At 45.2% G+C, this 12226-nt stretch overlaps 1 protein-coding gene across 4 annotated transcripts in view; it reads left to right on the top strand.

The window, feature by feature from the left end:
* The window catches only part of HMCN1 (hemicentin 1), a 364148-nt gene that overhangs the window by 123641 nt on the left and 228281 nt on the right, over nucleotides 1-12226 (top strand). For all 4 annotated transcript variants that reach the window (XR_012906027.2, XM_075936754.2, XM_075936755.2 and 1 more), the window contains exons 7-8: nucleotides 9176-9296; nucleotides 10077-10340. Coding sequence is in view for 3 of the 4 variants with exons in the window: in XM_075936754.2 (XP_075792869.2) it covers nucleotides 9176-9296; nucleotides 10077-10340 (385 nt within the window). In the remaining variant the exon portion in view is untranslated. The remainder of the gene's footprint in view (nucleotides 1-9175; nucleotides 9297-10076; nucleotides 10341-12226) is intronic.

Raw genomic sequence — 12226 nt, 5'->3', positions numbered from 1 at the left:
AGAGATTTGCATTGCCAAGCTCTGTCCATCCTCATCTCTCTGTATTCAGATGGGTACAGGAGTGGGGGTGGACACCCTGACATCAGCATCCCCCCCCTTTCTCCCTCTCAGCAACCCACTCCCTCCCACACACAAGCAGGAGGCTCCCCAAGGGGCAGCTGCAATGCAGAGAGCAGGAGCCGCATGATAGTGGGTGGAGGAGCAACTGAAGTGCCAGTGCTTGATAGATTCCTGGCCAAATCAGTCGTGATTACCTGTCAGAGGCTCCAAGATCTACCGGTAGATCCCGGTCTACTGATTGGTGACCACTGATTACGTTCTTTGTTAGTCTCCCAGGTACTGCAGGACCATTTGTTGTTTTTTTTATCTTTTTCTTTTTACTACAGTACAAAGCAAGAAGGCCTGAATCAGGATCTATGTCCCATTGTGCTAGGCGCTGTGCAAACATCTGGAAACAAATTTCACCCTATAGGATTGTTTTCAAACTAAGTTTTATACTGTAGGTGTTGCATGATGGATGGGGTAACTGAAGTCACATATCATTTTTGCTCCGACTGGATAGCTCAATATTTTATAAATAAGAAGAAAATAAAAAAGATGTAAAGACTGCTGCAGAAATATTTGCTATGTGAAATTTTGTGCAAACAAGTATTCATTGCAAAAATATTTGCAAGACTTGGGAACATTCCAGGAACATTATTGCAAATAAAAACAAAAACAAAAATTAAAATATAAGTAAGTGATGAATAAAGCGGTGTTTTTAATTAAAAAAGAAATGTGATATCAGACAGTTCTTTGATTTTTATATAGTTTGTTCCATGCAAGCTGAAAAAATTCAAACCACCATAGCCGGGGAAAAGGGAGGGGAGGTAAGAAGGTGCTAATTATAAGATACTATTTACATACTATTATTTTCAGTTGACTATTGAGACCTCAATTTTGCATTAAGAGTAGATTTCAAAGGATGTGACTGTTAAATGCGATTTATTCTGGCCTGCATTATCATTATACTCCATCTAAATAGCCGGATTTGGCTTAGAGGCTGTAAATGAGTAATTCGAATGGCCATTTAAACACTCTCTTGTTCACAATAAGTACCAGCCCTTCTCTTGACTCCTTTTTTTTCTTCTTTTTCTTCTCTATCTTGTGTGAACAGCCATTTAGCCTAAATCAGCAGGGAAGCTTCTACAACATCCTCCAACAAAAACAATGCAAAACCTTTTAAAAGGGTCTGGCCCACGAAAGCTCATCATCTAATAAACCATCTTGTTAGTCTTTAAAGTGCTACATAGTCCTGTATTTTGTTTCAGCCACACCAGACTAACACGGCTACATTTCTATCACTTTTAAAATCATAATTCCTGCCTTGCAGGAAAATAAAAGAGTGTTTAAGGATAGCTCATTGATAAGTCTACACAATAGGATGGCCTACTTCTATGCCCTGCTGACAAGCCTTTTTATCTGAACAGGTCTATAATTGTGTTAATGGCCTGTAACTTGTCACCAGCAAGACCTTAAAGAGTAATTAGATGCAATCACCTACTAAAGAGGCTATTATGGAGCTTGTAAATAAAGATTACAAGTTATTTCCAAGTCAGTCTGCAGAAACAGTACCTTAAAAGCTGTGGTCTCCAACTTTTTTACACTCAAGATCATTTTTTAAAAGTCAGGACAAGCCAAGATCTACCCCATCCTTTCCCCAAGACCTCATCTCTTCCTTGAGACCCTGCCCTCTCTGTTCCCTTTCTCTCCATCACTTTTTATCCCTGGCCCTTATACACTCTCAGGCTACGTCTACACTGGCCCCTTTTCCGGAAGGGGCATGTAAATTTCACCAGTCGTAGTAGGGAAATGCGCGGGGGATTTAAATATCCCCCGCGGCATTTAAATAAAAATGTCCGCCGCTTTTTTCCGGCTTTTAAAAAAGCCGGAAAAGAGCGTCTACACTGGCCCCGATCCTCCGGAAAAAGCACCCTTTTCCGGAGGCTCTTATTCCTACTTCAAAGTAGGAATAAGAGCCTCCGGAAAAGGGCACTTTTTCCGGAGGATCGGGGCCAGTCTAGACGCTCTTTTCCGGCTTTTTTAAAAGCCGGAAAAAAGCGGCGGACATTTTTATTTAAATGCCGCGGGGGATATTTAAATCCCCCGCGGATTTCCCTACGACGACTAGTGAAATTTACATGCCCCTTCCGGAAGAGGGGCCAGTGTAGACGTAGCCAGTCAGTGCTCTTGCGCAAATTCAAGCGGCCAGTGTGGACAGCTGGCAAGTTTTTGCACAAAAGCAATTGCTTTTGTGCAAAATCTTGCCAGTCTAGATGCACCCCTGCAGTCTAGCCGTACCCTCACTCGGTTAAGACAGGCGGTGCGGGGTCTGGGGTGTGAATGAGTGTCAGCCGACGGTCCGGGCAGTGAGTGGTGTGTGTGTGCGTGTGTTATACACCCGAGACTTCAACTGCTGAGACCGGGGTCCCTTGCAGCGAGCAACCTGGAGGAGGTTTACGGGCGCCCCAATTCTGCCAACCGATGGTCAGGGCAGTGAGTGGTGTGTGTGTGTGTGCTATACACCCGAGACTTCAACTGCTGAGACCGGGGTCCCTTGCAGCGGGCAACCTGGAGGAGGTTGACGGGTGCCCCAATAAGTTTACAGGGAGAGCTTATAACACCTCAGATTTTAGCTGCTAGGATACAGAAATCCCTTCGCAGCGGGCAGCCTGGGGAAGCTGAGAGATGCCCCAACGGATCTGTCCCCCGGAAGCGACACAATCCAAAACACCCAAGCTCTCCCTATATCTGTCCCTTATGACCGGCTGAAGTTCTTTAAAAATTGTGCTTGATTCTTTTACAGCAACTGAAGGAGTCAGGTTAAAGCTTAAACAGTTACTATTTTATTGTTACAGGGTAAACTTAGTTGTTAAATGCTACTACTGTGTTACAGATAACACAACCACTACAAAGGACAGGACAGAAATTACACTAATAAGTCACTTATAGGTACCATGAAACCCTTTTGGTTCTCTGAGCTCGTATTAAATGCATGCAAAATAGACACCTAGCAGGTATAATTCTCACCCCTGCATTCCAGAGTTGGCGTGGCCAGCATCTTTCTCTCAATCCCTCGGGAAGAAGTAGGGCGAGGTTGGGCGTCCCACAGACCTCGGGAGACAATCAATACCTGCCAGCAGGTACAGATGATTGGAGCTCAAATGGGGTGGGCTACTAAACCCCTCTTTATACCCCTTGGGTCACGTAGGCTTCTTCCTGGTCTCAAGTGGCCAATTAGGAAAAATGGTTTTGAATGCCAAGTTTCCCATGAAGGGTGCAAAGCATAATTCACACCTGGGAAAATGCAGACAATGGGCACCTCTGGTATGTGATGGGCGAAGATTCCTCTCCTGGGACAGTGCAGGCGCGTCAATTACTGGTACTAGCCATCAGGGCGATGGGAGGCCCCGGGTCGTCAGCTAGCCCATTTACTGTCTGGTTTCTGTTTATGGTAGAGTCAGGGACAGGCAGCACACCTGCGTTCCCAGGGCATCAAAGGCTGGCTGCCTTTCTCTTGCTCTCGGGGGGGGGGGAGAACAAGATGGGGTTCATGTCAGGCTACAATGAGGGATTGAGGTGTGGGAAAGGGTGAGAGGTGCAAGTTCTGGGAGGGAATTTGGATACAGGAAGATGTGGAGAAGGGGATCCTGGCTCAGGAAGGGGACATCAGGCCGGGCAGTGTTGGGCTCAGGTGGAGGGTTGTGGTGCTGAGCACGCCACAGGCTTGTGGATGTGAGGGTGTAGGAGTTTAGGTTGGGGCCGGCACGCTGGGGACTTTATTCCCCCGCTGCCTTCCTGCGTGGGGGGAGGGGGAATCCTGGATTGTGCCAGCCCCAACCGCTCGGGCAGTGCGTGCCTTGCTCCTCTGCTCTCCACGGCAGTGCGCGCCACCCGAGCAGCTGGAGCCGGCGCCGTTCCGGACCCCCATTCGCTCCCCCAAGTGTAGGGGAGGAAGGAAGGCAGCAGGGGCACAAAGTCCCCAGCGCATGATGGACCAGCATTTTAGGTACCACGCTGGCTGTTGAGAGGGGGAGAGAGCAACCCACGCACTTCCGGGACCTGGCGTGCAGCTGCAGAACTCCCTCTGACCCTGCAGGGAGTCCTGGAGGTAGCATCGGCACTGTGTTAATCTTGGGGGTGGAGGGAAAGAGCAGCGAAGGGGGGCACCCAAAGCCTTGCGATCAACTGGTCAAGCCTCCAGGATCGACCAGTCAATCGCAATCAACGGGTTGTAGACCATGGCTTTGAAGTATAGTTTGAAGCATTGGTTTCATCTTAGGTCTTTGTTGGAAGGCTTCTATTAGACAAAGTGATGCACCCTGTATATTGATACATCTATTTTATTAGGGCATAAACTGTGGCTTTTAAGTTTGGGGGGAAGAGGACCCCATAGAACAGTGGTCTCCAACCTTTTAAACCACTTTTTCAATTTGAATGCAATGTAAGATCTACGTCAAACCCAAATACCCCTGTCCTGCTTTCTTCCCACCCTTTCTCTGAGGCCCCACCCCTGCTCCATCCCTTTTCCTCAGCCTCACCCTGCTCGCTCCTTCCCCCTACTTCCTCCATCATAGAGTCATAGAATCATAGAACCATAGAGCTGGAAGAGACCTCAGAAGGCCATCAAGTCCAGCCTCCTGCCCAAGGCAGGACCAATCCCAATTAAATCAACCCAGCCAGGTCTTTGTCAAGCCGAGACTTAAACACTTCTTGGGATGGAGACTCCACTACTTCCCTAGGTAACCCATTCCAGTGCTTCACCACTTTCCTAGTGAAATAGTTTTTCCTAATATCCAATCTGGACCTCTCCCACCACAACTTGAGACCATTGTTCCTTGTTCTGCCATCCATCACTACTGTGAACAGCCCTTCTCCATCCTTTTTGAAACCTCACTTCAGGAAGTTGAAGGCTGCTATCAAATCCCCCCTCACTCTTCTCTTCTGCAGACTAAATAGATCCAACTCTCTCAGCCTCTCCTCGTAGGTCATATGTTCCAGCCCCCCTAATCATTTTGGTTGCCCTCCGCTGGACCCTCTCCAGTGTGTCCACATCCTTCCTGTAATTGGGGGCCCATAACTGGACACAGTACTCCAGATGTGGCCTCATCAGAGCTGAATAAAGAGGAATGATCACATCTCTGGATCTACTGGCAATGCTCCTCTTAATGCAACCTAATATGCCATTGGCCTTCTTGGCTACAAGGGCACACTGTTGACTCATATCCAGTTTCTCATCCACTGTAATCCCCAGGTCCTTTTCTGCAGAACTGCTACTTAGCCATTCAGTCCCTAGCCTGTAACAATGCTTGTGAGTCTTCCGTCCCAAGTGCAGGACTCTACACTTGTCCTTGTTGAATCTCATCAGATTTCTTGTGGCCCAATCCTCCAATTTGTCTAAGTCACTCTGGAATCTATCCCTGCCCTCCAGCTTATCTGTCTCTCCCCCTAGTTTAGTGTCATCCTCAAACTTGCTGAGAGTGCAATCCATCCCCTTATCTAGGTCATTAATAAAGATGTTGAACAAAACCGGTCCCAAAACTGAACCTTGGGGCACTCCGCTAGAAACCTACCGCCACCCTGACATCGAGCCGCTGATCACTACCCCCTGGGCCGGACCTTCCAGCCAGCTTTCTATCCACCTTACCGTCCATTTATCGAATCCACATTCCCATAACTTTCTGGCAAGAATGTTGTGGGAGACCGTATCAAAAGCCTTGCTAAAGTCAAGGTATATCACATCTACTGACTTTCCCATATCCCCAGAGCCAGTTACCTCATCATAGAAGCTAATCAGATTGTCAGGCATGACCTGCCCTTCACTCACTTGCACCAGGCTGGTGTGGGGGGTTGAGGTGCAGGCTCTGGTCTTGGGCCAAGGGCTTTGGAGTGTGAGAGGGGCTCTGAGCTTAGCCCAAGGTGGGAGATTGGGGTCCAGGAGAAGTTTCAGGGGGCAAGCTCTGGGAAGGAGTTTGGGTGCAGGGGGGCTCACATCTGGGGCCGGAGGTTGGGTGTAGAAGGAAGTTCAGGACTGGGACAGGAGTTCAGGGAGCAGGTTCTGTTTGGGCACTGTTTGAATGAGACAGCTTTTAGATGGTGGAACAGTGGAGTTAAGGCAGGTTTACTCCTGCCCTGGCCCTACACCACTCCTGAAAGCAGCTGGCATGGACATCAATGGCTCTTTGGTGCCATGTGCTGTCCCTTCTCTACAGGCACTGAGCCCACAGCTTCTTTTGGCCACAGATCCCCTTTACTGATCCCTGGGAGCTGTAGGAGTGGTGTCTACAGACAAGGACAGCACATGGAGACCCCCTACTCTGCTTTTCTCAGGGGCTGCAGGGACATGCCAGCCACTTTCAGGAGCAGCAATTACCATGGGGTTAATTACTCCAGCCACACCAGGTTTGGCATTTTAGAACTCACTACTCAAATAAGAGAGAAATGAAAATTATGTAATGCACAGACCAGTCAAAACCCAAAAGTAACACACTTTACAAGCAGTAAAAGAAGTAAAAACAACATCCCCCCACAGAGATAAGAGTGAAGGACAGTTGGTGTTTGTGAGAGTGACAGAGACACACACAGTGTGTGAGAGTGACAGAGACACACACAGTGTGTGAGAGTGACAGAGATTTGCATTGCCAAGCTCCCTCCATCCCCTTCTCTGTGTGTGGAGATAGGGGACAGAAATGGGGGGAAGAGAGACACCCTGACATCAGCGCCCCCCCTTCTCCATCTCACACTCTGAACAGCAAGCAGGAGGCTCGGAGGGAGGGGTGGGGGGAAAGGGATTCAAGGCAAAGAGCCGGAGCAGCATGACAGTGGGTGAAGGAGCAATTGAAGTGCCAGCGCTTGATAGCTTCCTGGCCAAACCAGTCAGGATCACCTGTCAGAGGCTCCAAGATTTACTGGTAGATCCTGATCTACTGGTTTGTAGCCACTAATCTATTACTAGATAGAATAATTCCTCTCCACGTGTACTCCCAATGGAAATGTGAGATTTAAAATGTTTTACTTTGTAGATAAAAATGTACATTTCAGTCTACATGTTCTGTGCATGCAGTTTGGAGAAGGCTCTGCAGATTAAAATTTAATCATAGCATAATGTACCTTTTTAGCAATCTTTTCCCTTCACAGATTTTTCATTATTAATGCAAAGAGCCTTTGTATCTTGTGGTTTGGAAGTCACTCGTGATGTTAGATACCCTAAGGCTATGTCTACACTGGCGGGTTGTTGCGCCAGAAGTATGCAAATGAGGCTAAGCGTGGTATACTGCCGAGCTTCATTTGCATACCTAATGAGCCGCCGTTTTTGCAGAAGAGGCTCTTGCGCTAGAAGGAGCTGTCTACACTGCCCCTTCTTGCACAAGAAAATCCCTCTTGCGCAATGCCGCTACGCTGATTATTTTCAGGAATAATGGCATTGCTCAAGAGGGTTTTCCTGTGCAAGAAGGGGCAGCATAGACTGCTCCTTCTAGTGCAAGAGCCTCTTCTGCAAAAATGGCAGCTCATTAGGTATGCAAATGAGGCTCGGCGATATTCCACGCTTAGCCTCATTTGCATATTTCTGGCGTAACAACCCGCCAGTGTAGACATAGCAATTTTACACGATGGGTAAAATTGGAGTCTTTGACATGAACCAGTCTTTCTCTATGGCTACGTCTACACTGGCGGCTTCTTGCGCAAGAACAGCTGTTCTTGCACAAAACTTGCTGGGTGTCTACACTGCACGGGCGTTCTTGCACAACTAAATGTACAGTACAGCGTTGGAAAACAGGACTTCTTCCGGAAGAGTTATTCCTCTCCCCACGAGGAATAAGCCCTCTTGCGCAAGAGGGCAGTGTAGACAAGCAACTTGAATTTATTGCGCAAGAAACCCCTATGGCTAAAATGGCCATCAGAGCTTTCTTGTGCAAGAGAGCATCCACACTGTCCTAGATGCTCTTGTGCAAAAGCACATCTCTTACGCAAAAGCACATGGCAGTGTAGACACGCTCTTGTGGAAGACTTTTTGCGCAAGAACTCTTCCTCAAAATAGTTCTTGTTCAAGAAGCTGCCAGTGTAGATGTAGCCTAAATGAATTAAGGGGCTCCTGCTGCAACTTTCTGCCTGGGTTTCAGGATGGTTCTAGTTGACTCAGCCATAATTCTTGGAGGATGGGGGAGAGAAGTAAGGAGAACCTCTGCTCAGCAGTCTTCCAACACAGGCTTTGGCTGGAAAAGCCAGAATTTAGCTTTTAATGTAATGTATAATATCAGCTGATGTACACTCCTTATTCATAAATTCCTGGATATTCCATGTTTTCATTTGCTTTATTGCTAAATCTTGAGTGACATTTCTTTAAAGAGAGCATGTATCATCTAATGGATATCCAGGAGTAAATATGTTTTTCTAAAGCAGGAAATAAATCCACGAATTATGGGACATTGTTTAATTTATACTAGTCTTTTGCTATCTTCTCTCTTTTTGTTTTTGTTTTTGTTTTGCTTTACAAAATTAAACAGTTATAAAATACATGGGTAAACTTGATTGATTTGCTCAAACACATCTCCCCATTGCAGTTCTTCAACAATATAGGGTAATATTTGGCTTCATAGTATGCCGTAGAGCAGTGGTGGGCAAATATCGGCCCGTGGGCTGGATTTGGTTCACCTGGGATAGACCCTGGTGGATCACCACTGCTTTATTTACCTGCACTTCTGCAGGTATGGGAGATTGCAGGCTCCTGTTGGCTGTGGATAGCTGTTCTTGGTCAAAGGGAGCTACAGGAAGTCACTTCCATTGGTCAGGAATGGTGATGTGTGGCCAAAGAGATCTGCAAGCACCCGTATTTGTGGAGGCGCAAGTAAATATAGCGGTGGCGGCCTGGATGGGGCTAACCCTGGCAAACTGCCGCTGTCTTACTGTCCACCCCTGCTCTAGAGGCACATCACTTTTATTCATTCTCTCTTTTCACAAGTACTAAACTCAGAAGGGTCCATTATCTAGAACAAAAACTTTTAAATGGGTCATTGTATGTATAACATCTGATCTCTTCTGTACCATTTTTACGAATACTTAAAGTCTATTAAGCTCAATGGACTGCAAAGCTTGAAGTGCTAATTGTTCCAACAGGGTTTCTTTCAATATTTTCCAGGCATCCAGCGATGGAAGGCACTCTGTTCGTATAACAGGCCTCAGTACAATTGATTTTCGAGCTGGTTTTTCTAGAAAGCCGACACTAGACTTCAAAAAGGCATCTAGCAGACCAGTGCAAGGTTAGTTTGTACTCCGTTTCTACTGTATGCAGCTGTTTGTGGAGGCGGCAGGCCCAGTCCCTAGTGAAGAAGCCTATATTTTGTGTTGTTTTCTGTAATTAGCCTGCTGCAGAAATCCAGGTAATCATTGACAGGTTTGGAAAGGCGCCATGGCCATTCATGATGCCATTACCTATGATATCGTGCTATACTTGCATATTGTGTCCTGCAAATCCCAACGTTTTTATTTGTGGTACAGTTCAGAGTTACAACTTCCCTTCTTTTAGAGACTGTAAAATGTTTCAGTTTGGCCCTTCAGGGGGAAAAGTTAACGAGGCAGCTTTATAAGCACTAATAAAGGAAGATACTGTACATTTAGTACATGGAAAAAATTATAGTGTTACTTTCACTTGTAAGAGCTTTCCAGAGTATTCAAGAGCTGCCATATTCCAGACTGACATTTTCCTACAATTCCTGGGGTTTATTTATTTATTCTGTTTTCTGTGTAAAAAAATTGATTGAATCCTAAATAAAACACATCATGTTGCCAATGTGAACATATTGTTTGTAAAATCATAGAGGGGTAGCTGGATTAATCTGTAACTTTAACAATGAGTGGTCCTGTGGCACCTTAGAAACTAGCTAAAATATACATTGTATTGTGTTTCTAAATAGCTGGAAAAGGGTGATTTAAACTGGATTTGTGCTTTTATAGGAGGAGAGGGACTGGAGACGCACATCTACAGAGCTTAATCTTTTCTTATGTTTCATAAACACAACAATATATTTCTGTTTTCATAGGAATACCTACCTATGTGCTATTGAATACAACCGGGATCTCTCCTCCAGCTAGAGTAGACCGACTAGAACTTCTAAGCGTCACAGGGGAGCTTCTTAAAACCATGCCTGTGAAATACTATCCTGATCGACAACCTTATGGAATATGGAATATTACTGACTTCATACCACCAAACGAAGCCTTTTTCGTTAAAATAATGGGGTATGACAAAGCTGATTATCTCTTCCAGAGAGTGTCAAGTGTTTCATTTTCTAGTATTGTTCCTGGTAAGATTTATTTTATTTTATTTTATTTTATTTTATTTTAGTTAACATTTATTGTATCTTCATTAATGGAGATGGATGACTTAGTTTTCTTCTACTTGCCCATATAATGAGGAAAACACCTCTTCTACCATTCCCCACAAAACTTGCAACTTCATACAAAGCAATCTGAGACGCTTGGAGGCATTGATGAAGGAGAATTTTAGTCAGATAATTAATTTATTGTAAAATAACCTTAAGTGTTGAAATTACAGCTTGCCTTGTCTGCACTGAAATTTTAACATGAATTTTCCGGAGGGAAGAAAGGTCACAGAGAGAAACATTTAGGTAATAAAGGAAGATACTATATGTACAGTAATGTGAAAAAATTGTGTACTACATTCCTATGTGAGAGCTTGCCAAACTATTCAAGAAAAGCCATTTTTAGAGACGTTTTTCTATACTTCATATTTTATTGATTTAATTTCTTTTCTATTTGCTAGGTAAAAGTTTCTCATTATACAAATAGGAGAGGGAAATCCTGCCACTACTAGTAGTTGTTTTAGCTCTAAAGCAACTAGCAAGAAAGGAATATTCATGCCTGATCCATAAAAGTGCTGCAAACCACCTGATGCTTGGCCTCTCAGTCCCATTCAAACCAATAGGTGTTTTTGACTTAGGCCATGTCTACACTGAGGTGTTATTTCAGAATAGCTGATGTTATTTAGAAAACAATGTGTGCCTCTACACAGCAAGCTGTTATTTCGAAATAATTTTGAGAAAGCAGACTGATTACTCTGACTTCTGTAACCCTCATTTCATGAGGCATAAGGGAAGTCAAAGGAAGAGTGTTCTTCCTTCGACTTTCTGCTATGCAGACAGCGCCAAAAGCCAAATTAGGTATTTCAACTGATGTAGCTGAAGTTGCGTATCTTAATTCGCATTTTGCCCTGCAGTATAGATGTGCCCCTAGAATTAATTGCTAGATAGATAACATATTTGCAAAGCCTAGTAAAAACTCTAATGTAGGCATACCCAGAGGTGTGCTAGGAGTAAAAGTTTTTAATATGTATATAATCATTGTGTAGAGTTTTAATTGTTATTAGCTGATTGAGATTAACCCTGGGAAAGAGCTTATGATTTCCTCTTGACCAACTAAGTCTATAACTACACTGTATCAAAGGTGTGTGTGTTTGTGTGTTTTATGCTGAATTAGCTATCTATTACACCTTTGATTAGGTACATCAAAGTAAAAACTACAGTACTTTGTCTCCACAAGGATTTTACAATAAGGCTGTGTCTAGACTGCATTCTTCTGCTGAGAGAGGGATGCAAACCAAGCACTTCAGAAGTGCAAATGAGCCCAGGATTTAAACATCCCGGGCTTCATTTGCATACTCAGGTTCCAGCGCTGTGCGGATCAGGCTCAGTGTTGAAAGTAAAGTGTAGCCGCGGCTCTGCTTGTTTCTTGGTCCCCTTGGGTGGGTCCTGGGATTCCTGGGGCTGCTCCTGGGATTCCTGGGGGAGGGGAGGGGGGTCTCAGCAGGTTTGAGGCTGGGCCATGGGTGGCAAGGCCTGTGGCAGGGAGAGCCATGCAGTCAGGGTGCTGCTCTCCGGCCAGTTTCCTGACACAAGGCTTGTCCAGGGTGCCTGCAGCTTTATGATCTGGCAGGAGACAGGAACAATAGAGTTGTGATTAGTATGGACGGAGTGTCCACCAGGGCACCTGTGTTATTTCCTGGAGGCCTCTTCTTTAGAAAGAAAACCCTCCTCCTCTTTCGGAAAAAGGCTTCTTCCTCGTAAAATAGGATTCTCAATGCTGGAAAACTCCTGTGTTCTTTCGATTTACTTTCGAAAGAAGGTGATTGCAGTGTGGACGTAACTCAGGTTTGGTCGGAAAAATGACTGTT

Source organism: Pelodiscus sinensis, chromosome 9, assembly GCF_052426305.1.
Source record: "Pelodiscus sinensis isolate ZL-2025 chromosome 9, ASM5242630v1, whole genome shotgun sequence".
Classification (NCBI taxonomy): domain Eukaryota; kingdom Metazoa; phylum Chordata; order Testudines; family Trionychidae; genus Pelodiscus; species Pelodiscus sinensis.
This window is presented reverse-complemented; position numbering and strand designations above follow the sequence as displayed.